This window comes from Globicephala melas, chromosome 13, assembly GCF_963455315.2.
Source record: "Globicephala melas chromosome 13, mGloMel1.2, whole genome shotgun sequence".
NCBI classification, from domain to species: Eukaryota; Metazoa; Chordata; class Mammalia; order Artiodactyla; family Delphinidae; genus Globicephala; species Globicephala melas.
In genome coordinates, this window is record NC_083326.1 from 29,140,402 (window position 1) to 29,164,320 (window position 23,919).

At 46.8% G+C, this 23,919-nt stretch overlaps 1 protein-coding gene across 6 annotated transcripts in view; it reads left to right on the forward strand.

Moving 5' to 3' along the window:
* The window catches only part of ATP9B (ATPase phospholipid transporting 9B (putative)), a 217,057-nt gene that overhangs the window by 145,377 nt on the left and 47,761 nt on the right, over positions 1-23,919 (forward strand). For all 6 annotated transcript variants that reach the window (XM_030868226.2, XM_060311086.2, XM_030868225.2 and 3 more), the window contains one exon: positions 12,189-12,331. In XM_030868226.2, the coding sequence (XP_030724086.1) occupies positions 12,189-12,331 (143 nt within the window). The remainder of the gene's footprint in view (positions 1-12,188; positions 12,332-23,919) is intronic.

Below are 23,919 nucleotides of genomic sequence, written 5' to 3' on the forward strand. Positions count from 1 at the left end.
CATGTCTTTTTCCATCTTTGTACTTTCAACTTTTCTGTGTAATTGTATTTATGTGTTTCTCTTGTAAATAGCGTAAAGTTTAATTTTTATCTACTCCCATAATTTTTGACTATTTAGTGCATGCACAATTATTGTAATACTGTTATATTTTTAGTTTAAATCTATCATTTTATATTGTGCTTTTAATGTGACTTAACTATTCTATATTTTTCTACTTTCTTACCATTTTATTTATTATTTTTTATAATTCCACTTTTTTTCTAGTAGTTTGTAAGTTTTCTAAGCAGTTTCTGTTCTTTTAGTATTCTAGAAATTAAAAACATTCTTAATTTCTCAAAGTCTAAAGGTAATCATTTCCTTTGCATGTCACCTTAGAAGTGTTTAACTCCATTTACCCCTTCTGACTTAATCCATTTTTGTCATTTATTCTAATTGTAGTTATTCTTAAACTCCAAGATATTACTGGGTTTTTTTGTTTTTTTAATTATTTATTATTTATGGCTGTGTTTGGGTCTTCGTTTCTGTGCAAGGGCTTTCTCCAGTTGTGGCGAGCGGGGGCCACTCTTCATCGCGGTGCACGGGCCTCTCACTGTCACGACCTCTCATTGCAGAGCACAGGCTCCAGATGCGCAGGCTCAGTAGTTGTGGCTCACGGGCCCAGTTGCTCAGCGGCATGTGGGATCCTCCCAGACCAGGGCTCGAACCTGTGTCCCCTGCATTGGCAGGCAGACTCTCAACCACTGTGCCACCAGGGAAGCCCAATATTACTGTTTTACACATTCCCTCTTTTAAAAAAAAATATTTATTTATTTATTTTGGTTGTTCTGGGTCTTAGTTGTGGCACTCAGGATCTTCGTTGCGGCATGAGAGATCTTTAGTTGCGACATGCAGACTTCTTAGTTGCAGCATGCAGACACCCAGTTTGCAGCATGCATGTGGGATCCGGTTCCCCAACCAGGGACCGAACCTGGAACCCCTGCATGGGGAGCGCAGAGTCTTAACCACTGGACCGCCTGGGAAGTTCCTACAGATTCCCTCTTAATTTTGGTTTATCCATGTTTTGTTTTTCTTGTTGCATTTCACACATTCCACGTAGAATAATTTTTCTTCTGTCAGAAATTTATTTTTTTAGTTTTTGTTTAGTGCTGGTCTTTGTTGGGAACTCTCTAGATTTTTGCTTGGCTTTTCTTCTTGAAAAATAGTTTCACCTGTGTATAGATTTCTAAGTTGTCATGATTATTTTACTCTCTTTTGGCTTCCATGGCTGCTGTCTACTAGCTGTCATTTAAGTCTTACTCCCCTGTGACCCTTCCAGCCTCTTTCAGATTTTCTCTCTGTTGTTGGTGTCCTGCTCTCTGACATAATATCTAGATGAATGTTTATTCTAGAATCTGTAGATAGGTTTCTTTCATTCATCCAAGAAAATTCTTAGTTTGTCTTTTTAAATACTGCCTTTGCCTATTTTGTCACCTCTCTTTCAAGGGTGGTTAGATATCCACACTGTACCCTTTGTTTCTCCTGTTTTTACTTTTGTATTTCCCACCTTTTTGTCTCTGTACTTTATTCTATGAATAAACAGTATTCCTAGTACCCTGTCTTTCAAGTCACTAATTTCATCTTTGGCTGTGTCTAATCAGCTATTAAACCAATCAGTTTCTTAATTTCAGTTATTGGTATTTTTTTAGTTCTAAAAATTTTATTCAGTTTCTATATCACATTGACTATTTCATTTTTCTATTTGCCTATTCCATGCAAGTATTCTTCTAATTGTTCTTGTGTATCCAGGTGTTTTATAGTTTGTGTCTGTCACGTGTAATATCTGATGCCTTTCGCAGTTTTGTTCTCTTGTGTTTTTTCCTCGTGGCTCTTGTTCATGGTATGTTGTTTGGGTACTGTGTGGTGTTTGCTGTTGTGTTGTGCTGTGGTTTATTTGGGTTTTGTTTGTTTGCAATTATATTTAAAAAGCTAACTATAGGAATCATTTGAAATAAAAGATGAAAATATGTTTTTCCAACACAAATACCCTGCTTCTGAACTGTGTACTTGGAGGTACTGCCTGTCTTGGAACATCTTCATCCAAGTTCAAGGTTCACAGTTACTGAATTATTCAGGAAACGTGAGCCTGGCTCCATCTCCACGTGTAGGTGCCTTGGTCCAGGTTCTCTCTAAGTTTGAGGGTTAGCCCTTCATGGCCCCCCACGTCATGGGAAGGAGGCCCTCTTGTTGGACCTCCACCTTTTGATGTTCCTGGTCTTTACTTTTGCTCCTTGCACAGGTGGACTATGGAAGAGCAAGTCCAAACTCCTGGGGAGGGCGTGTGCTCTCAGGGCAAAGGAGATTGTATGGTCGTCCCTGACCTCTCTGGTAGCTGATTTGGATTTAGTCCAGAAATTTCTCACTATCTACTCAGTTCTTTATTTCTTTTAAGAATTAAAAAAAAAAATTATACAGTATTTCTTATTGTTTTCAGTGGGAACATTGGTTCAAATAAAATACCTCCCGTTACCCTAGGTCACAGAACTGTTTTGCAGTTTTTCTTTTTTTTTGACTGTGCTGTGCAGCTTGTGGGATCTTAGTTCCCCACCCAGGGATTGAACCCAGGCCACGGCAGTGAAAGCGCCAAGTCCTAACCACTGGACCACTAGGGAATTCCCTGCAATATTTGTGTAAAGGAAGTTATACAAATTTGATTAACTTCCATGGCAGTACTTCCCAACCTAAAATTTTGAGGTCTCAAATATGATAAACCTTATTCTTGAGAATGCACCAAGCTTTCTTTTAACAACAAAATACAACTATATCATAGAAAACCTGGGAAGTGAAGGCTTGTATAGTATTCTATACAATGAATGCTATCCATCAATAAAAAGGAATAAACTGTTGATCCATATGATAACTTGGACATAACATTCTTGAAGTTACAAAGTGTAATGGTGGAGAATACATCACTGGTTGCCATGGGTAGGGCTGGGACAGGTGTGACTCGAGGGGTAGGGGTAGGAGGATCCTTGCTATGATGGAAACGTCTGTGTCCTGGGGGAGATGGGTGGACAGGGTGGTGATGGGAATCTCTCCGTGGGACACAGAGCAGAGAGTGCGTGTAAAGCTGGCAGAGCTTGGATCAAGTCTGCATTTGAGTTAACCGTATTGTCGCATCAGGTCTGTGTTTGGGTAACATGCAGTGGTCGTGCAACATGTTACCTTCAGGGGAAGCAAGTGAAGAGCACACGGGACTCTGTCCTGTTTGCCACTGCTTGTGAATCTAAACTATTTCAAAGTTAGAAGTCATTAAAAAGCACCCTTGATCTAGGAGAGTGAGTATCTGTCTTAGAGGCAGACTGCAGGCTCTTGAATCAGGGGGTGTGAGTCTGCTTTCTTGCGTTGATGCCATGACAGCTCTGGCCGCGGGCAGGTCTCCCAGCCTCTGCACCTCAAGCGTTCTCACCTGTTTCTCCATGGGGCGAAGCTGTGTATAAAGCAGCGCGCCAGGCGCGTGACTCTGCTCTTGGTGCCTTTGTCCTGGCTCTTCTTACATTTCAGCTTCTTGTATCAATTGGTGTTGGCTTTTAATAGAATGCTGAGTACCTCTTTCATCTTATCAAATACATTTACTACCTCATTTGCCTTTTAACTAGACTATGGTGTTTCTTCATGAAAGAGCTACTGATGCAGTTTTTAGATGATGTGAGTGTAAGGCAAAGGGGGATAACCGACGTGCCGAACAGCCCCTGGGGAAGGACAGCCGCTGCTGTCTGGGTGTGGCTGGAACAGGGAGCCCGACGTGCCCTCGGGCTCTTGCCGCGCCTGTGGACTCTGCTTCCCTCTGGCCAGCACCCTCCTCACCTGGCTACACAGATGGCATTGGAGGCCTCGGGCTCATGTTCTGCCTTCTTAATTACACTTGTGAAAAGCGAGTACTTCTCTCCAACCCGTTGAGGAAAACTCCCGAGAGGGGCACCAGCCTTCTGGTGCCACTGCTTGCCTGCATGCAGTGTGGACTGTCCAGGCCCAGCACGGGGGTGGCCGTACGCACTGGCCGGGCATGGCAGGCTCTGAGAGCGCGGGGCCACCTCCTGCCAGCCCCGGGGCCCCGCTGCGTGGGTTCGCCGTGGGCAGTGTTCCCTTTGGGACGAGAGCCGAGCTGAGCTGAACTTCTGCAGCCGGGGAGGCTCCTGACTTTCTGCCCCCGGCTTTCCCTCCATCAGCTTCGTTATTAAGATTCTGCTGGATCTGGCGTGTTTGCCCTGTTTCCTTTTGCTATTCCTTCATCCTTTGACTTTTGGAGACATTTTAAGGTGTATCTGTTAAATTGCTTGTAATTAGTATATTGATTTATTTGTTTAGAAACTGAGAGACGTGCTATTTTTAATAGGAATATTTACCCTTTCACGTAATTGACACAGACTATTTGGCCTCACTTCTGCTGTGTGTATTTGTACTGTTGCTACACAGATGTTTTACATGCACGCGTGCACATACAGCCCTGCAAGCCACCCCCGCCCCCCCGCCCCGCATGCGGCCTGAAACCACTGTGAATGCTGGGAGAATCCTGAATTCCTCTGTCTCCATTCACCCCAAGATTTGACCCTCTGATCAGTATTTGGTTGTTGTGGGACCTGAGAAGATGGACTGATTCTCCCTGAAGAACCTTCTGGGTTTGTGCCCGTCCTCCTGACGTGGGAGACGTGGTCTCAGAACTGCAGGACCCGTGCTTACCAAGCCCACGGCCTGTGCCACCTCCTTACTTGCCTCTGGCCTCCAGGCTTTCTTTGGTTCCGTCCACCTTGAACACTGAGGCTCAATTTATTTTTTGAAACACTACTTTATTTTGAATCCCCAGTCCACCCACGCCCACTCCAGAACTTGATGATGTGGTTTAGAATTTTGCTTCTACCGATTTCAACTACCTTCCATACTTAACTAGATTTTCTGTTCCTTGGGACCCAAGACTACATTTTGTTTATCCTCTTGTGTGTTGCAGTGGATACAAATCACAGGGGCAGTTAGCCTATTGGGGGGAATATCCGATCCGCCAGTGGCGAAACGTCCATGTCTTCTGAGCCCCGGAGCCTGGCTGACCCCCTGCCTTCCTAGGTGGCACCCACGTGCTGCCCACCCCCATGCTTTCCATTTCAGCTCTGCCTTTTCTGTGAAACCTTCTCTGGCTGTTCAGGGCCAGTGATCATCTGCTCCACCAGCATGACTCTCAGCCACCCGCTTTGATGCGCTATTGCTGACACGTGGCATTTTCCAGGTGCTGTTACCAAGGCTCCGAAGGGTCAAGTCTGTCATCAGCCCAGATCATGGAACTAGTACATTTGGGAATTAGGAATCCATACAAGTCATATGTAACATCATTCCTGTAAAATTCCATTAAGCCGTGCTTCCCCCCAGTGCGGCAGCTTCAGGGGACTTTAGGGGGTTGATGTGACAGGAGTGGACTATCTGGAAAAAGGAACCTAGAGTCACTTCCAGTTTCTGGCTTGGGTGACGGGTAGATCACACCATTCACTGGTAGGAGAAGCGTCTCCTCCTTGAGCAAGAATAAATTTGCTCTTATTTTGTTTGGCACAGGATGGGGAGGAAGTGGGAAAACTAGCTCCATCGTGCATATATTCATTTAAAGGTATTTGTGGTAAATCTAAGGTCAGATACCCTGTAGGCAATAGAATATGCAGTCTGAAGCCTGGGAGAAAGGTTCAAACCAGTAACAGAATATTACCATCCCAGTGCATGGCCATGGGTGAATTCACCTAGTGAAAACATTTTGGAACCATCCCTTGCCATCGGTGGTGTCAAGAAAATTTTAAAGAATCACAGAATGAAAAATTTGGGGGGGAAATTCAGATAAAATAGCATCTGTGCTTTTTCCTTTAAATGACAATTTACAGGAAAAGGTTTTGATTACTTTAGATAAAACTTGTCATTTAAATGACTTTTGTTTTGCTCAGATTAGGATCCAAACATACGTCTCACTTCAGAGGAATGCGTGTGAATTATTTCAGGTAGATTCACTCCCTGCGGAGCCTGGTGTGAGCTGGGGCTGTTTCACCTGGTTCTGATAAATGCTGCAGGTTTAATTGTAACAAATTAAGTTGAAATGTAGCAGGCCTCATGGGGCGCCAGTGGGGTCGCACTGCATGTTTTAGCAAAGTACACCTCACGTATTCAGGGTCCAGGTTGCCTCCTCAGACACTTTTGCGGCTGTAAGATGAGACTGTTTGGAAAAGGAAATGCCACCATTAGGATGATCTTATGTCTAAAGTTAACCTCGTGCTTTCTCTGTAGTGTAACGCGGGTTCACACACGTTCCTCTCGGTGGCTCCCCTGAGCACCCTGGCCCATGAAGATGCTTTATTTCATTTTTCTTACTTTATAACAGTAGAGGTCACAACTGCCTCTGGTTCAGCTGACCATCTAAAATGGCAATGACTTTTCCACTTATTTGGAGTAGGTCTCTAGATAATTTCACAGTTGTAAATTAGCAACATAATTTAGCTTAAATATATATATGGTATCTATTACCTTATAATCTGTTACTGTAATACTCAAAATAGTAGGCTTAACATATATTTTTTTGTTCACAAATCATGTAACTATAAAGTACTAGTCGAATAGAGGTCTGGGTTTTTAAATTCCATTAAATTAGAACATTACTAAAAAGTAAGTTAAATATGGTGATGATAATTACTCTGTCAACTTGGTGTTTGAAGTTTGAGCTAGAAATTTTTTGCATTAAAAAGCAAATTATTGTACTAACTTTTTTTTTTTTTTTTTTTTTGGCGGTACGCGGGCCTCTCACCGTTGTGGCCTCTCCCGTGGCGGAGCACAGGCTCCGGACGCGCAAGCTCAGCGGCCATGGCTCACGGGCCCAGCCGCTCCGCGGCATGTGGGATCTTCCCGGACCGGGGCACGAACCCATGTCCCCTGCATCGGCAGGCGGACTCTCGACCATTGCGCCACCAGGGAATCCCTGTACTAACATTTGATCAAGATGTACCGTGTGAATCAGAGTAAACTTAAGCTCTACTTCCTACCTGTATGGTATTATTGTCCTAGTTGAAGGTATTTTTCCTTTTAATAGTTTTTCACTTGTAAACCATGAACTTGCGTTCTGCAGTAGTTCTGCTTTATTTTTCTGAACGTGAAGGTTATCTCCATTCCCTTTTTCACTAGTAACTACTGCTTTGTACATTCCTTGAGGGGATTTAGGTTTGTAGTCAACCTAAACTATTCCAGTGGTATTGATTTGTGATGTAGTATTTCATGAAGTATTATATTCTTACAGTTCTGTACAGCAGTGGTTGTATTAGTAAACCCTCTCTGGCCCGGATCTCAGGAGCACGACCTGGAGGAACCTGAGAGATGCTCCTTTGGCTCCCGCTCAGCCCCATGCCCAGTGCAGACTGCAGGCTCTTGAGAAAGGCCCGTCCGGCTGCAGATAGGAACCCACTTGCCTTGAGATCCCTGAGGCAGGCTGATGTCTTCAAAAGTAATTCGACCAAAAGCTGCAAGGAGACCACAGCACACAGAGAAGAGCCCTGTCTTCCCGACTCCAAGGAGCCAGCTGGGCCGTCTTCACAGGGGTCACATGCCCCGCCCAGGCCTTGCCCCTGCTCTGTGCCCACCAGGCTCCTGCTCGTTCGTTGGCCATCTGACCTGCGTGTTACCAAGTGACTCTGACTCTCACTTTATTCCCTGACTCCTGGAGACTCTGTCTTATGACCACACCCAAATCACAGATAAGTCCCTGTAAAATCCTTCTGTTTTTTCCTTAAATTTATTTATTTAATTTTTGGCTGCGTTAGGTCTTCGTTGCTGCACATGGGCTTTCTCTAGTTGTAGCGAGCGGGGGCTACTCTTCGTTGCGGTGCACAGGCTTCTCATTGCCGTGGCTTCTCTTGTTGCAGAGCACAGGCTCTAGGCCTGTGGGCTTCAGTAGTTGTGGCTCATGGGCTCAGTAGTTGTGGCTCGCGGGCTCTAGAGCACAGGCTCAGTAGTTGTGGCGCATGGGCTTAGTTGTTTTGCGACACGTGGGATCTTCCCAGACCAGGGTTCAAACTCATGTCCCCTGCATTGGCAGGCGGATTCTTAACCACTGCGCCACCAGAGAAATCCTGTAAAATCCTTCTTTTTCTTCTTCGAACCTTCCTAGCACCCTGAACTCTTCCTGGGCGGCCGCTACTTAGTGCCTGTTGGCAGGACGCTCCCCAGTACTTTGCCAGCCTTTCCTCCTGGCTGGCCACCCCTCCGGGCGCCTCCCTACAGCTGATGGGAGACCCCTGGGGCTCACACAAGCCAGGTGCTGTGTGCAGGCGATGGCACGTCCTGGACCAGCGCCCCTGGGGCAGGGGAGGCCCAGGGACTGCGGTGCTCTCCCCGCAGGTCACCTTGCGCAGGCCGTGTCCTCACCCTCCTAGCAGGGTTCGGAAGAGCCGAGAGCTAGTGAGGGGCTGCTTTACAAGGTGTGTGTCGCTGTCCGTTAGAGATTTTCTTTCTGACGAGTACAGGTCTTATAATCTGTAAGATGTGAAGGTTATGGACAAATGAACGGTGATTCTTTTATTTGAATTTCTCTGACTCGCCTGCAGGCTTTCTTCGCTGACTGACTCCTGGAGATCGCCTTCCAAGTGTGTGTTTATTAATAGGCAGGTCGCAGGGTTGGACACAAGCAGCTTCACCACATGGAGTTGGTCCGTCTTGTCTGCTGCTTTCCTGGTAGAATTAAGTCAGGTGCAGACTTCCCGGTAGAACTTGAAGCCTATCTGAGTGGTCTTAGGTCTGATTGTTAATGAGGACGAACGAGGCCCGGCTGGTGATGTACAAAGGTATAATTCCTCTGTCCTTGTTCTACCTGGTGATAGTCTGGGGCTGAGTGACTCCTTGCTGACTAAAGGGCTTCACCAGCCTGCCTCGGAGGCGTGCAGAAGGGCTGCCGCTCACCCACCCACGTTTTCGTGTCCTACCTGCCGTAAAAGTGGCCGCCACCCACGCCCAGCGTCCTGCCTTGAGGGACAGTGGCACCCGCACCCCTGCGCCAGGTGTTTGGTTCCTTTACTGTGATTGGATATTTTCTTTACTGGCTCTCCAAATTCTCGCCTCTTGAACAAATGAAATTTTCTTACCTCTAAATCTAGGCCCTGTTTTCACCGTTGCTAAGGGGCCTCTCATTGTTGGTGGTTCTTACTTTTCGCCGAAACCCTGGGAGCCCCTCCTGGCTCATGGGCTGCTTCTGTGCTGGCTTCTTCCTGAGGGCATCTCAGCGCCAGCTTGGGCCGTGGCACATTTCCCCATGCCAGCCCCTGTCGTTTCAGTGCAGTATTGTTCCACGTCCCTGGGTGTCTGCCTGCCTACGAGCACCCCCTGGATGTCTTGGATTTCCTGGTTTTCGTCGCCAGATTTCACTCTTTTTGCCACACTTATAGTTTGCATTTCATGCCTGTGCATTCTTTTAATCAAATGAAATAAAAATCTTGTGAATAAAAATATTCTGTGTAAAAAAAATTAGACACAGCTGAACATTTTTGACACACCTGGTATATAGAGAGAGCTGCTCTGGGAACAGCTAGCAAGCAGCCCTCCCTGCAGTGGTACGTTCTTAGCGCGTGTCCTTACAGGGAGCTCTTTAGAATTCCAGGCTTGGAAGGTCTCTATTCTAGTCCTGTGCTTTCAGGCAGGATTGCAACAAAACTGTCCAAGGTAGGATGGACCACCATTTGTTTTAAGTTGCAATCTTACTATACAATTGTAACTTATGAAATTTCTAAGGTAAGTAAAAGGTCCAGAGTCTAGTGACAAATGCCCTTGTGTTTGCCATAGATTTAACATGTTCAGTCTTTGTTCAGATCCTTTTTCTTTTTAAGAAGGTAGATGTCATAAAGTCATGGACCTTCCCTCTCTCTGCTCCTGCCTTCCCCAGAGGTGATTTTTCTCCCGAAATTGGGGTGGGTCCTTTCTGTTCATGTTTTTATGGCCTTGGTGCATATGGTGGGACCCGTGAACATTATAAAGTTTTGTGTATTTTTGAAACATTCATAAATATGATTGTATTAAGTGTATTTGTACCTCGGTTTGCTGTTGCCCCAATTTTAACTATACTGTTGCTGGGCGGCTTGGATGCTTTCATGATCAGTGCCGCACGGACGGCATCCTGGTACGTGCTGCTGGGCGCACGTCGGGGCTTCTCCCGGTGGGCCGATGGCTGGAAGAGGTGCGGCCGGGAACAGTCCGGCCGGTCTTCATTTCACTGCGTGCTGCCAGGTCCTCTCTAAGTGGCTCCACTGTTACACTTCTACTTGCAGTTCATTAAAATACTTGTTTCCCCACATCCTCACTAATGTTTGCGGTTGTCAAGCTCTTCTGTTTTGTTTCACAGTTCTCTAATATCCTAAATATTCTGAACTCGTGTTTAGAATAACTTTGTGGTTATCCACGAAGATGATGGTGTGTGGTAGAGGCATCAAAGGAAAGAGGGCTTTTATTCACGCCCTTGCTGGTTGGAAGCAGAAAAGGGGTGAGCAGTCTGGAGCCCCACATGGGACCCCAATGGACTGTCCACAGAACGTCTGCCCCCGTGGGAGATGGCGGTATCGCGAGGGTGTCCAGGGAACAGGTTTCAGACGTGGGGAGTTTGTGTATGTGGAATTTGGGTTTTGGAGAAAGAATCACGGGGAAAAGTTGGGTCAGAGAGTAACACGTAGACGTCTAAGGTGACGGGAGTGTGTGGGGAGACGCGAGGGGGACAGGCGTGTGCAGCACGACTCTGGATGCGGGCTGCCGGGGAATGCCGGTCGCGGTCTGGCTGGCTCCATGGGCTCCGCAGAAGGCTTGTCCCAGGGGTGCTGAGGCCAGAGGGCAGCGGACCCTGCACAGGGCAGAGCAGTCCCCGGGCGGAGCGCCTCAGCCGGTGTCCTGCAGGCCCTCCTCCTGGACCACCGGCCCGCGTCCTGCACAACGGGGCTGCTTAAAAATGGGTCAACGAGAAAAACGAATTTCGACAAATCAGACACATATGTGTTTACGTTACGTTTTACATGAATTCATAGGAATGTGTGTTCATTCCCCGGTCTGTTCATGTAGAGCTCTGGCCCTTTTTTTAAGTATGTTTTGAAAATCTGCATTTTCCTCATAAAAAGAGGTATTTGTAGTGCATGGTTTATAATTTCCACTTTGGATTTCCTTATGGCGGAGGGAAAAGGATTTTACAGATCTGTCTGGTGAGAATTTTCCTGAAGATTTAAGTTCCATGTTTTTTGTCTCACTCACACCTTATTAAAAATATTTTTTTAAAACAATTCATCACTATCCAATCTTTCAAAACCATTCCATTTCACTGAAGTGGAAAAACATCTCTTGATTTCTGTTAATAATCCCATTTCATCAAATTACATAACATCAGTGTGTACACCTGGCATGGGTGGGCCACAGCGGCTCTTGGTTGGTGGAAGGAGATGGTCAGTGTTGTGTCGGAGGGCAGCTTACAGGTACTGGTGCCGTGGACATCAGTCACCCCAGCAGAACGATGCATGCCGGGCGGGTGCGGGACGGTCCACCGTAGGCGTAATTCGGGCCGTGGCTCAGCCTGCTCGGGGGTCGTGGCTCTGACCCTGAAGTCCAGGCTCCGTGAGGCGGGCTGGCCCCGCGCCCCACTCTCAGCCTTTCTGGTCCTCTGGTCTCAGGGCCTGGCCCAGGGGCTCGCACGCTCAGAGGGCCTTCCACCTGCCCGGTCCTCCCCGCGGAGCCTGTTCCCCTCCCACAGGGCGCTCATCACACTGGGGCCGCTACTTTGCTTTTGTAAAATGACGGGCCAGATATCCAGACCCGTTTCATATGTTGATTCCCAGGAAGGCCGGCGCCTTCCTTCCACATGGCGCTCTCCCCTTTGAGCCTGGATGGGGAGCTGCACTGCGTCCACCTTTCCCAGGTCCGGCCGCCGTCGCAAACCGGGCTGGAGGGCCGAGTAGGGGCACCTGCTTCACTGGCATCTGCTGACACGCTCTGGGCGTGGGAAAAGACGCCTGTTGACTCAAATGTCAACATGTTCATTTATCTTAAAGTCTGAAATCCAATATGATCTATTTATTCCATGTAAATTAAAGACAGTGCATTTAAGTAAATAAATTTATATGGAAAACCTGGACGTGAGGTGTTGGATCACACTAATGACTGCGATGGGTTTTCTTTGGCAGTTTGCGTGTGAACCTGGACATGGGCAAAGCCGCCTACGGGTGGATGATTATGAAAGATGAGAATATTCCCGGCACAGTGGTCCGGACCAGCACCATCCCGGAGGAGCTGGGGCGCCTGGTGTACCTGCTGACCGACAAGACAGGTACCGCTGTGCGCGCGTTCACCTCTGGAGGCATCTAGTGGCGGGGGGATCCTGGTGTGTCTGTGCCCACACACGTTTATGGTGTGTGTGTGTGTGTGTGTGCGCGCGCGCGTGCGCGCGCCTGCACGTGTTTGAGAAACAGAGTATTGAATTCATGGTTAGAATTCCCCAGACTCGGGACTTCTCTGGTGGCACAGTGGATAGGAATCTGCCTGCCAATGCAGGGCACACGGGTTCGAGCCCTGGTCCGGGAAGATCCCACATGCCGCGGAGCAACTAAGCCCATGCACCACAATTACTGAGCCTGCACTCTAGAGCCCGCGAGCCACAACTACTGAGCCCGCGTGCCACAACTACTGAAGTCCGCGGGCCTATAGCCCACGAGCCACAACTACTGAGCCTGCGTGCCACAACTGCTGAAGCTTGCACGCCTAGAGCCCGTGCTCCGCAACAAGAGAAGCCACCACAATGAGAAGCCCGCACACCGCAACGAAGAGTAGCCCCTGCTTGCCGCAACTAGAGAAAGCCTGTGCGCAGCAACAAAGACCCCAAAATTAATTAAATTAAATAAAAGAAACTCCCCAGACTCAGCCCTTGAAACTGGCCTCCAGCTAATCTTCATCTTCTAACATAAGAATATCATCAGAATTAGCAAAATGTGACATTCTTAGAGATTTAAAAGATATATTTCTGTATTTTGAACTTCCTACAGCCTTACAGTTGTGTTTTTGTTTTATTTAACTACCTGTATTAACACCTCTCTATTGGCTTCTTAAGAGCAAAAAGGGCTTGTTTATTATAGAATGATAGTTATGAGCTATTAGAAGAAAATAACAATAAGATATGTGAATTTGGTATTTTAACAGTGACATTCTCCTAAAGAGCTGCACCACAAATGATTTATCCCACCCTAAGTTTGCATGCTCCAAATTCTCTTTGTCCTTATTTCATTTTTTTCTTTCTTTCATCAGAGAATTCTTGTCAATCCATAACATACTAAGTAAAAGACAAATTGAATCCAGAACTATAACAAGAGCCATATCTAAGGGTTAAAATCCCTTTTTGATTTGTTGATTCATGGTGTAAAATCCCAGTAATTCTTAGCGAACCAGAAATAAAAGAATATTTATATAAACGGTAAAGAAAATATGTCTTGAATAAAATTAAAAACTTTATTTTTAATAAAGTATTAGATGAGTCCTCACTATAGTCAGGAAGAAGAAAGACTAATCGTGCCACGCTTTGGTTTAACGTTTGTGACTCCAGCCACTGCTGTGAGGCAGGAGAAGAGGGTCCACAACCAAAAGAAGGGACATTTTTACAGATATAATGATCAACCAAGGAAATGAACTGCTAAAAACAAGCAATCAGTAAAGTGGCAGCTTGCAAATTAAAATAACAATGGCAGCAAAAATAGCTCCCTTATGTGAAGAATAGACTGAGGAAGAAAGACCCCATTCACGATAGCTCAAGTACATGTAAAACATGTGGGCATAAACTTGGGGATGAAGAAGGTGACCAGACCTGACAGAGAAACGTAAAAGACTGGCATTAGTGGAGAGGTGTACTGTGTCCCGAATGTGAAAATTCAGTATTCTATAGCAGCCAGCCTTCATAAGGAATTTGTAAGTTTACTGCAGTTCAGTCAAAATCCAGTTGTTGGATCGTATTTGGTTTTCATTAGGACTTGTCTTGGTGGGACACTGAGGAATTGACCCGTAAGGTAATGCTCCATAAATCAAAATAACTCAGAAATAACAACTTGAGGGCCTCAGGGTCAAGAAGGTAGACAGAGGGCCTCCCTGGTGGCGCAGTGGTTGAGAGTCCGCCTGCCGATGGAGGGGACACGGGTTCGTGCCCTGGTCTGGGAAGATCCCACATGCCGCGGAGCGGCTGGGCCCGTGAGCCGTGGCCGCTGAGCCTGCGCGTCCGGAGCCTGTGCTCCGCAACGGGAGAGGCCACAACAGTGAGAGGCCCGTGTACCGCAAAAAAAAAAAAAAAAAAAAAAAAAAAACCAAGGTAGACAGAGAAAATGCCTTCCCAACTCACTGCACGGATGGGAAAAACTTTAAAGGATAAATCTCTAACGACACTAGAAACCAAGCAAAAGTGCCATTAGATGACCCAGAAATTGGAGTTCGTTTGATGGAGAAGCAGGGACACAGCAAACCCAAACTCAAAACGGCTCGTGAAGAGACCTACAGAAATGTACGAAAACGTCTCCAGAACAGAGTCCTGGGGAGATACTGAATTCATAGCCGACTTGGATCTGCAGCGAGATACAGGGAGTCATGAGGCTGCCCATCAACAGGAGAGGACCGCCCCGAGCCCCTGGCTACAGCACCAGGCAGCCTGGCCTCTGTTGATACATACAGTCAGAAACCAGGAGCCACCAAGATGAGATCAGAGTCCAATTCAACCAGGAGAACTGTTCCCAAAGAAAACAAATTCAATGGCTTTTTCACACAGACACCAAGAAGAGCCATCAGGAAAATGTCTAGAATTGTAAGAGTTCAATTACATATATCAACTCGGTATTCAAAGTTAAACTGCATTTCTCTGTACCAGCAACAATTGGGACACTTAATTCTAGAGATGCCAATTAGAATAGCAACAAAAAAGTATAAAGTAATTAGAAATAAATTTTAACAAGAAATGGGTAAGAACCATGCGGATGTATGTTTTTAAATTTTAAAAGACCTTTTACAGAGACCTAATTCAATGGGTGGACACCCTGTTCTCGTGAGTAGGACACCTTAATGCAATGAACGTGTCATTCCTCCTGCATTAAAAATCTGACGTGTCTGCAAGTACAGGACGAATGGGGAGGTCCTACTCACTGTTGGTGGGAGCGGCACGTGGCACACTGCCTTGTAAAGCGGGTCTTGGGCATTTCGGCCCAGTGTCTGTTCCCTAAAGAAGCATCTGCACCAGGAGATGTACCAGGATGTTCACAGCGATGTTCTGGCCACAAGAACAAACGGTCGGATGTGACACAGAGAAAGTCACCACCAGGACAACGGCACACTGTGGCATGTCCTTACAAAACACACAGCAGTGACACGGAGTGCAGGCGTTTACCTCCGCATGGACGGGCGCCGCGGGGAAACGCTGAGCAGGGGAAGGGTTGGGGGCAGGGATGCCGGATGCAGCCCTGGGCTCATCCTCGGGCCTGGGCCCCACCAGCTGCCTTTCCTACCACCTTCCAGAGGCCTCCTGCGGGCACCTCCTGCACCATTCCTGAGCTTGCGGTCGTGCTTATCCGGGGGAAGCAGGTCTGGTCTGGACCAGAAGTCCTCTTGTGGACATTTTAAATCTGCCTGTAATGGTCCTAGAGTGATATTGACCTATTATTTCATCTTAATTTACAAACAGAAAGCACATGCCTGAGAACACACAGTAAACGCAAGGCTCTGTGTCTCTGGCTGTTTGATATCAGTAAGTAAAGGTTTTGTGACATTATTTGTCCTTAAAAGGCTAACTTTTATTTTGCATTTTAAACTATAATTGGTTTATTGTTCTGTAGCTCCTCCATTTTTCTTTGTTGAATTGGAGTTACTTTCAGGGTAAGGATAAGTGGTTTTTGCCCAGAGTCATAAAGACAAAGTCTCATTTTTCCCACATTTCACTCTGCTGCTTTTAAAAGGCAAGAACATCGCTTCTTAAGGTTTTAGCTTAATAAATAATCGTGGTTCCTGAGATTTTTTTTAAAAATCACAGAAAAATTATATAAAATTTATTAGAGAAAATATTTTGCATTTCATTTTCTAAAAGGCCTTTTTATGCTAGAAGTCATCTGTTCTGATGTTGAAGCCATGCAGAGGTTTTTTTAAATTTTTTGGTCTAGAATTTTTTTCAGGCCCTTTTCAGTAATCCCAAGGTGAACGCCATCTGTGGAGCACCTCCTGTCGGTGTCAGAGGCAGGGGAGGAAGGCAGTCTGCAAACATCTCAGTGGCCCAAGCGTCAGCCAAGAAGGTTAGGAATGAGCTGTTGGCAGGAGCCTTCCGTGGCTCCCGAAACTGTGAGGTGGTCCTTCGTGTGGCTGTAAATTGGGTTTGTGCTTCATCGATAAGCTTTCTGACGAGAAGCGTTCATCACAGTGTCTCTTATTTGCCACAGCCGAATAGAAAATGAAGTATCCCAGTAATTGCATTCTAGTTTCCTTCTCGTGGACAAGAAAGCGATGTGCTATAATTAGATTTGATTGGAGTGCACGTTTCCGGTAAGATCTGAAATTAATGATGTTGCTATAGTGACACATCTGCGGCCACCAGTGCGTGAAACATAAAGTAATTCATTCGACAGGAGTAGACATCTGTCAACTGCCAGGATGCAGAGCGTATTGACACTGACCAGAAATACTAGGCGTTATGTGCTCAATGCGCAAACGATGCTGAACCCGGAGGACAGATCGTTTGCGCTGAACCTGCCGGGAGGACCTCCACCTCCTCCCTGGCTACCACGACAATGCCATTGTTTGAGAACAATGCTGCCGAGGATTCATAAATTTTAAAACTTGACTCAGGTGCAGCCTATTAAAGCCATATATTAATTCCTTTGTTAGTTTTTATCTTCGTGTAGAACAAAGCCATTCCTGAAACACCCACGGAAACAACAGGTTTCCGGACGCATTTTAATTATAGCATCCATTACCCAACACGCCACGTTGTTTAGACTGGAATCACGTGTGAGTTTCATAGGACGGCATCATCGTGTTGGGGAAGCGCTGTTTCCATGGTTTCCAAGGGCACCAGAGCACGTGTGTGCCAATCAGTGCGCACACACGCAGCAGAGCGTGTGCTGATGTCCTTCGACCGGAGGACCACTGCGGCCTCTCCTGCCTAGTGGCCACGACTGGGGCCTCACTTACGACGGGCGTGCACAGTCTCACTGATGCAGCTGTTTGCTGATGCAGGTGCCGGGATGTGAGGGAGTCTGACGTTTGGGGTGGTGGGCCAGTCGAGGTAGCACACACATACAGATGCCAGCCGTTCAGGGCTCGTGGTCTTTTGAGAAAGCCTCACATACAGCAAAGAGAATATGTGACTCCGCATCAAAGAATGTCGAATAATTTTTAAACGGATGCGTATTCTGCAGTCTGGTAAATTAGTCACCACTTTTTAGAACTTTTGTTTCCATTCCTGCACCATAAGGTCTAAGCAACCGTGTGTCAATACAGCCATTGACCGTGTGTGCTCGTCACCTTGCTTGACCAGAATCTTTGCAGAAAGACCTGCCCGGTGCAGGTGGGCCACTGTCCCGCAGCCGCTCCTCTGCGGCCTGCAGAATATTGGTCTCAGGCCAGATCACAGCCCAGGAAGGTTTGACCAGAAAGCTTTGTGTCTGCTTCTCCGACGCCTCCTCTGCATGGCTGTGAGTCACATCTGTCGCCACCCGGAGAATGGTGCCCGCAGGACTTTTTCTTTGGAAACGGATTTTCTTTTTGCCTGCTTAGCTCATTGTAGCCCCAAAAACTGCTCTGTTAAAGAGCCACAGCTTTTTTTTTTTCCCCAGGAATCACAAACAAACCTTTTGTCACATTTTCTGTCCACAGGGAATCATGAAAATATTTAAGATAAGACTTGAAAAATCATTCTGCATTGCTGACTCTTTAGTAACCAGTAGAATCTTATACTTACCTGCTGTCAGGAGGGCGCAGAAAGCCCGAGACTAGCACTGACCTTCCCGCTCAGCACTTTGCAGAGTCAGCTGCAGAGTAAAAACACCACTGAAATTTTAACAATATTTTGATGATTCATCTTAATATGTTAAGTAATTACATGTGTCACATGAAGGACTGTCTGCATAAATATTACAGTTTCTTCAACCCAACAGGATGTGAGTACATCTACTCAAGTGGCAAAATAACTAACATTTTATTATTCATTTGATGAGGAGTGCTAGTCATTTGTTCAAATGCGTCAGTTCTAAGTCATCGAAAACATGATTTATTAGCAACTTAGATACTTTGGAAGATGCCACAGTCATCACTACACAGCGTTGGATTCAAGTGACAGAAGTGAGGCTGTGTCGCCCTTAGTGTTTGGTGTAGCTTCTGAGTTTCCAGTGTCTGGTCTCCGCACACCCCCGCCCAGCCCACATCGGCCAACTTCCCCATCCTCGCCTTCCCCGCCTCCCAGCCCTGGTAACCCCTAATTTCCTTTCTACCTCAATAGATCTGCCTGCTCTGGACATTCCACAGAAATGGAACCATACAATACGTGGCCTTTTCTGACCAGCTTCTTTCACTCAGCATAACATTTTCAAGGTTCATCCGTGTTGTAGCCTGTGTCAGTAATTGCTTCCTTTTCATTCCAGAGTAACATTCTGTTGCACAGATACACCACATTTTATTTATCGATTTATCAGTTGATGGACATTAGAGAGTTGTTTCTGTTTTCTTGTCTATGATGAGTGACACTGCTGTGAACATTCAAGGTCCCAGCCAAGGCAGTTAGGCAAGAAGAAGAAAAAGACATCCATGTTGTGCAGGAGAGCAGAACTATCTATTTGTGTGGGACACGGTCTTCGTGTAGACAATCCTAAGGAATCCCCTAAAAATCTACTAGAACAAGGTCAACAAACAGAAAGGAATTTTATTTCTATACACTAGCAATAAACTATCCAAAAAGAGAAGTAAAAAAACAATTCCATTGACAATAGCACCAAAAGATAAAATCAGTACTTCATAGTATTAAAATGGAAACAGTGTTTCCCAACTTGATCTGCAGACTCTACACAATCCCTATTAAAATCCCAGCTGCCTTCTTCGCAGAAATTGACAAGGTGATCTTAAAATTCATACGGAAATATAAGGGACCCAGTGTAGCTGAAACAGTCTTGGAAAAGGAACAGAGTTGGAGGACTCACCAGTTCCTCATTTCAAAATGTACTACAGAGCTACAGTGATCCAGACGCCATGGTGCTGCTGGGAGGGTAGGCATCAGGGCCGAGGGGACAGAAGTGAGAGTCTGGGAGAAAATCTAACACTTACAGGCAGTTGTTTTCAGCAGAGTGCCAAGATACTTAATGGGGAAGAGTAGTCCTTTTAACAAACGGTGCTGGGAAAACTGCATATCCACACACCGTGTACAAAAGTTAGCTCCACATGGATCAGAGACATAAATGTAAGCACTAAAATGTCATCTTTTTAACTTGCTCAGTTTTCAGAAGCCATTCTGAATTTGTTTTCTATTTCATTCTCCCCAACTCCATTAAGCAACTGAATAAAGGACTGTCAGGTATCTACTCAAACAGAAAGCTTTTAAACATAACCCAGAAGGAGAAAGCAATAGTTCAAACCTGGGCTTCAGTTACCTTTTAAATTATTTTAAACTATACGTGTAAGTGCAACAATATATTCAGCATGTTAGCGTCTGCTCGCATGTGTCTGTGGTGGCTCTCCGCCTGCCCTGTTTCCAGGGGATCTTCGTCCGTACGTGGAATTACTCTCGCGATTTCTCTGACTGGTAGGAAGTAACAGGCCAGGTGACGCAGCACAGTCGACGCTGGAGCCTTAGCGCTTGCAGTACAGCTAATCAAGGTGTTAAAGCAGCAGCCACTCTACAGCCCCAGATTCCCCGCCTAGAAGTCGTCTGTGAATGGAGCGACTGGAACCACATGCCTTTGGCTGTGGAAGATACCTGTCACTCGCGTGGCTGCAGCATTCGGGAGTGTCAGATTTTTGTCTTCAGTGACCTCTGGGGATCTGATTCAGGTGCATGCCACTTTAAACCCAGGACGGATTTACGGGCCTGGGGACTGACCACCTGCGGGGGGCGGCGGGGAGGTGTCGTGCCCCTGATAGAGAACCGCCCCCCTCCGTCCACCCCGCGTGCGTAGTGGGCTCCAGAGCCATCTCTGCAGCCTCTGTCCAGCGCCGTCACAGCAAATCCCGGGCCTAGAGGAAACGCGTGAATCAGCCCCAGGGCCAACAAGCCACTAAGTGCAGACTGTGGGCAACTGAGGCCCTCGGGGAGTTTCTGAGGACAGAGCTGGGGGTCAGGCTTGGGAGACCTCACCAGGTCCATATTCAAACCACAGTATAAAAGCCCGACACACAGGAGACAAGACAGCTGGGAGTCAGGACCGGCCTGCCGTGTGATGTTGAGAGGTTAGGGTCATTTCTGGTGTGATGGCGTTGGGGTTGTGTTTATTTTAAGAGCTCTTCTTTTATTCGTAACACGGACGTGCTCGTGGATGAGGTGGTATGTTTCTGATTGGCTCCAGCTGTGACGGGGCAGTGGCTGGGGCCCTCGGGGACCCTTGTGGAAGGGATGATGGTGCCGGGCCTGTCGTGACGCTGCTCTGTCCACTTGTGTGTGTGCGGTGCTCCCGTCAACAAGTGCAGAAGGTGGGAAGGAAGATAACATTCCTGACCTCCAGTCCCTGGCATTCCATGTTCCTCAAACTTGTAGTTGAAATTTCCTGCGCGTTTTGCTTTACTCCGGCTGTCGGTGTGCACTTGCACACACACAGAAGAAAGGGAGTGTCCAGGGTGCGTTTCCACGTGTTTCCAGGAAGGAGGGGTGGTCGACAGGGAGGCCTCCACAGCCACGTTTTTCACTGCGAATCAGCTCCCCTACTCAGTAGAGCAGCAGGCACGCCTTGGCTGCTGGAGTAGAACTGGCCCATAATCACATTTGTAACTGTCAGGTCATTCACTTCGGCGGGAGAACCTTTTGTTTTCAATTCCTCCAGGAGAGCTGTGTGAATATTAACATCAGATTAAAAGCTTCATCTCAGAAACTTTGTGAAGTTTTTCCTGTTCCTCCTTGGCCCCCGTGTGTACCTGTAATCGTTCAGACGGAAGAGAGAAACAGAAAGAAACGGCTCGCTCTCGGGTCGGCAAGTGGGAGGAAGGTCTCTGGTAAGAGCGCAGACTGCGGAGAAGAAGTGTAACGTGTGTTCGTTCTTTCAACTAGAATGTGTCTTATGGAAAAGCACATTTACCTTACTTTTTGCCATCATTTCAGTGATATCCCTACTAGCTGTTATTTTTTAAACTGGGGAACGATAATTACATAGCGATCCTCTAGCGTTTCTTGTAGCCAGAGCCCAGGCATGTCCCCTGGCGGCTTCCGCTGCAGGAAGTACGCAGCTCAGGAGCGGTCCCTGCGCTCGGCCGCCAGGTCCTGGCCGCACACATGCGGTCCCACAGCCCGGCCGTTCCTTCCAGCGCTGCTGTGAGAGTCAGGGAAGATCACTGTGAAAGTAGCTGCTGCCGTTTACTGTGCGCGTGCTGGGTCAGGGGTAGATGTCCAAGGTGAGCGTGTGGCACGCTCCAGCTGGAGGGCCCAGCCACTCGGCAGGCCGGACGGCGTGTCCCAGGAGGGGGCCTCGCGGGCGTCACACGAGCAGTAGCGTGCGTCGCCGAGTCCGCTCACACGATCGCTGACACGCACAGCGTTATTCCTCCCAAACACCTCTCGCTTCCTCAAGTGGGTTTCACGGTGTGAGATAGAAGGTTCGTTCTGTGCACCTCTGTCGTGAATTTTCTTCCAAAAGTTGTAGTTGTGGTATGATGAATACGAGATCGTTCACGTTATGTAAGTGTGTTTCGCTTTAATGTTGTGATTATTTTTCTTGACAGTTTTCACTCCCACCCAGACCTCGGCACACGCCAGCCGCCCTGCACCTCGTCACCAGCACGGGGACCAGTCCCTCTCACGCGGCCAGGTGTCCAGCACGAAACCAGAACCCAGAGGCACGACATGCGTCGTGATCTTGGGGATCGGGCACATCCGTGCTCCGCTTTCCCTCAGCTCCCCCGCCAGCCCCTCGCCTGCGTCCTCGCCGTCCTCGTGGGCGGCTGCATGGGTGCCTTCCTGCAGCCCCTCTTCCTGGCCGTCAGGTTCCCCTCAGCCTTTGTGTCTCAGACACTTTATATGCTTATTTATTCTTCGCCATATCCATGCGGGACCGGTGGTAATTTCTCTGGTTTGCAGACAAGCACTGAGGCCTGAGAGCTTAAAGCATCTCCGTGAGGCCCACCAAAACCCAGCATGGAGTGAGGCCTCATGAGGGTTCTTTAGCCCAACGAATGACTGAATTCCAAGTTCACTAGAGACGTGTGGGGATGTGAGAGCTGCTGGTGTGTCTGGAGAATGGCGGCCATGTTCCAAGGCCGGGTGAACTGTGGCCTGTTTATCTAGGGTCTTTCTTACCTGTACGAGGTGGTTTTAAAAACCTAGAGAAATAACAGTTCATTCTTGGTGGGAGCTGTACAGGTGTTTGTTGTAATGTTCTTTAACTTTGCTGCACAGATTAAGTTATTAGTAATAAAAAGTCAGGTTAAAAGAAGTGTCGTTAACCACAGTCCTGTTTATAAACTGTTTAGCGTGTGCGCCTACTTACCATCCCCATCGTAAGCTACTGCCTCACGTTCAAGGTATATCAGAGAAAAAAAGTCTATATGAAATTCTTCAGTTATGTCAGTTAATCTGATACGTAAACTATTTTTAATTTAAATAATGTATTTGATCATTTCTCAGAGAACTGTCCATTTGGGCGCATGTAATAGAGGTAAACTTCATACTTACTCTAATAGGAATCAGTGTAAAATTTCATTATCTTTTGACCATAGGTCAAAATGATAGAACTGTTGTTTTCATATCAAATCTTTGAAATAAAGCATTTATAGAACTTCCTTATTTCATTTGGAGGCTGAATTGTTGCTAACTATATTATTTAATATACCCTAGTATTTAAGTTAGTTATTCTTTATTTAATTAGGATGGCATAACCAGCAAAAACCCTTTAAACTGCACTTCTCATGTAATTTTGATTCTGTTAATCAAAGAACCGTAGGAGCCATTTATTAAAGGGGCTACATAGAATTTTGTAAAAGGCAGAATTTATGAAACTGACAAGCGTCCCTGACAGTAGCTGCTCTTTGGAATTTATGAAACCCTGGATAATATGTTATATACACTCTTTAGGGAGTGTTTGCTAAAACAATCTCTAAATAGTCATTGTAAATTATAGATTTTCCCTTTATTTTAAAATAACCTCTGAGTGCTGGGGGGTGTCCTGTCAAATGAGCTGTTTTGCTTTGAACACTAGTCCTAAGTAATGGGCGCGGAGTCACAGGTAGATATGAAATCAGTTTGTATTATATTTTCAACATTGTGTGGGCCAAGGAAAACAAAAATTAGTTACTGTGGTGTCTCACAGACACGTAAAAGGTCCGACTTTTACTGTGACCGCGTGGCTCTCTGTTCATATTCACACCCTTAACTACGTCAGTGCCCGTGGGTGACCCTTCTCTGTGCTTTGAAACAAGTGCAGAAATCCCGGGGACAGGGTTGGGGGGGACAGCTCGTAGCACGCGGTGCCGGGGTTTACAGGGAGTTCTCCCTGCACCACAGCGTGTGGCTCTCCTTCTGTAAAACCAGAGCAGCCGAGGCTGTGTGCGCGTATGCTTTCATATTAAGTGCTGGATGCACGGTGTTTAGGGTCTCCTGTCAGGGTCACAAGATCAATAACACTGGGAACTTATGCGCCACTTTTTTTTTTTTTTTTTTGGCGGTACGCGGGCCCCTCACGGTTGTGGCCTCTCCCGCTGCGGAGCACAGGCTCTGGATGC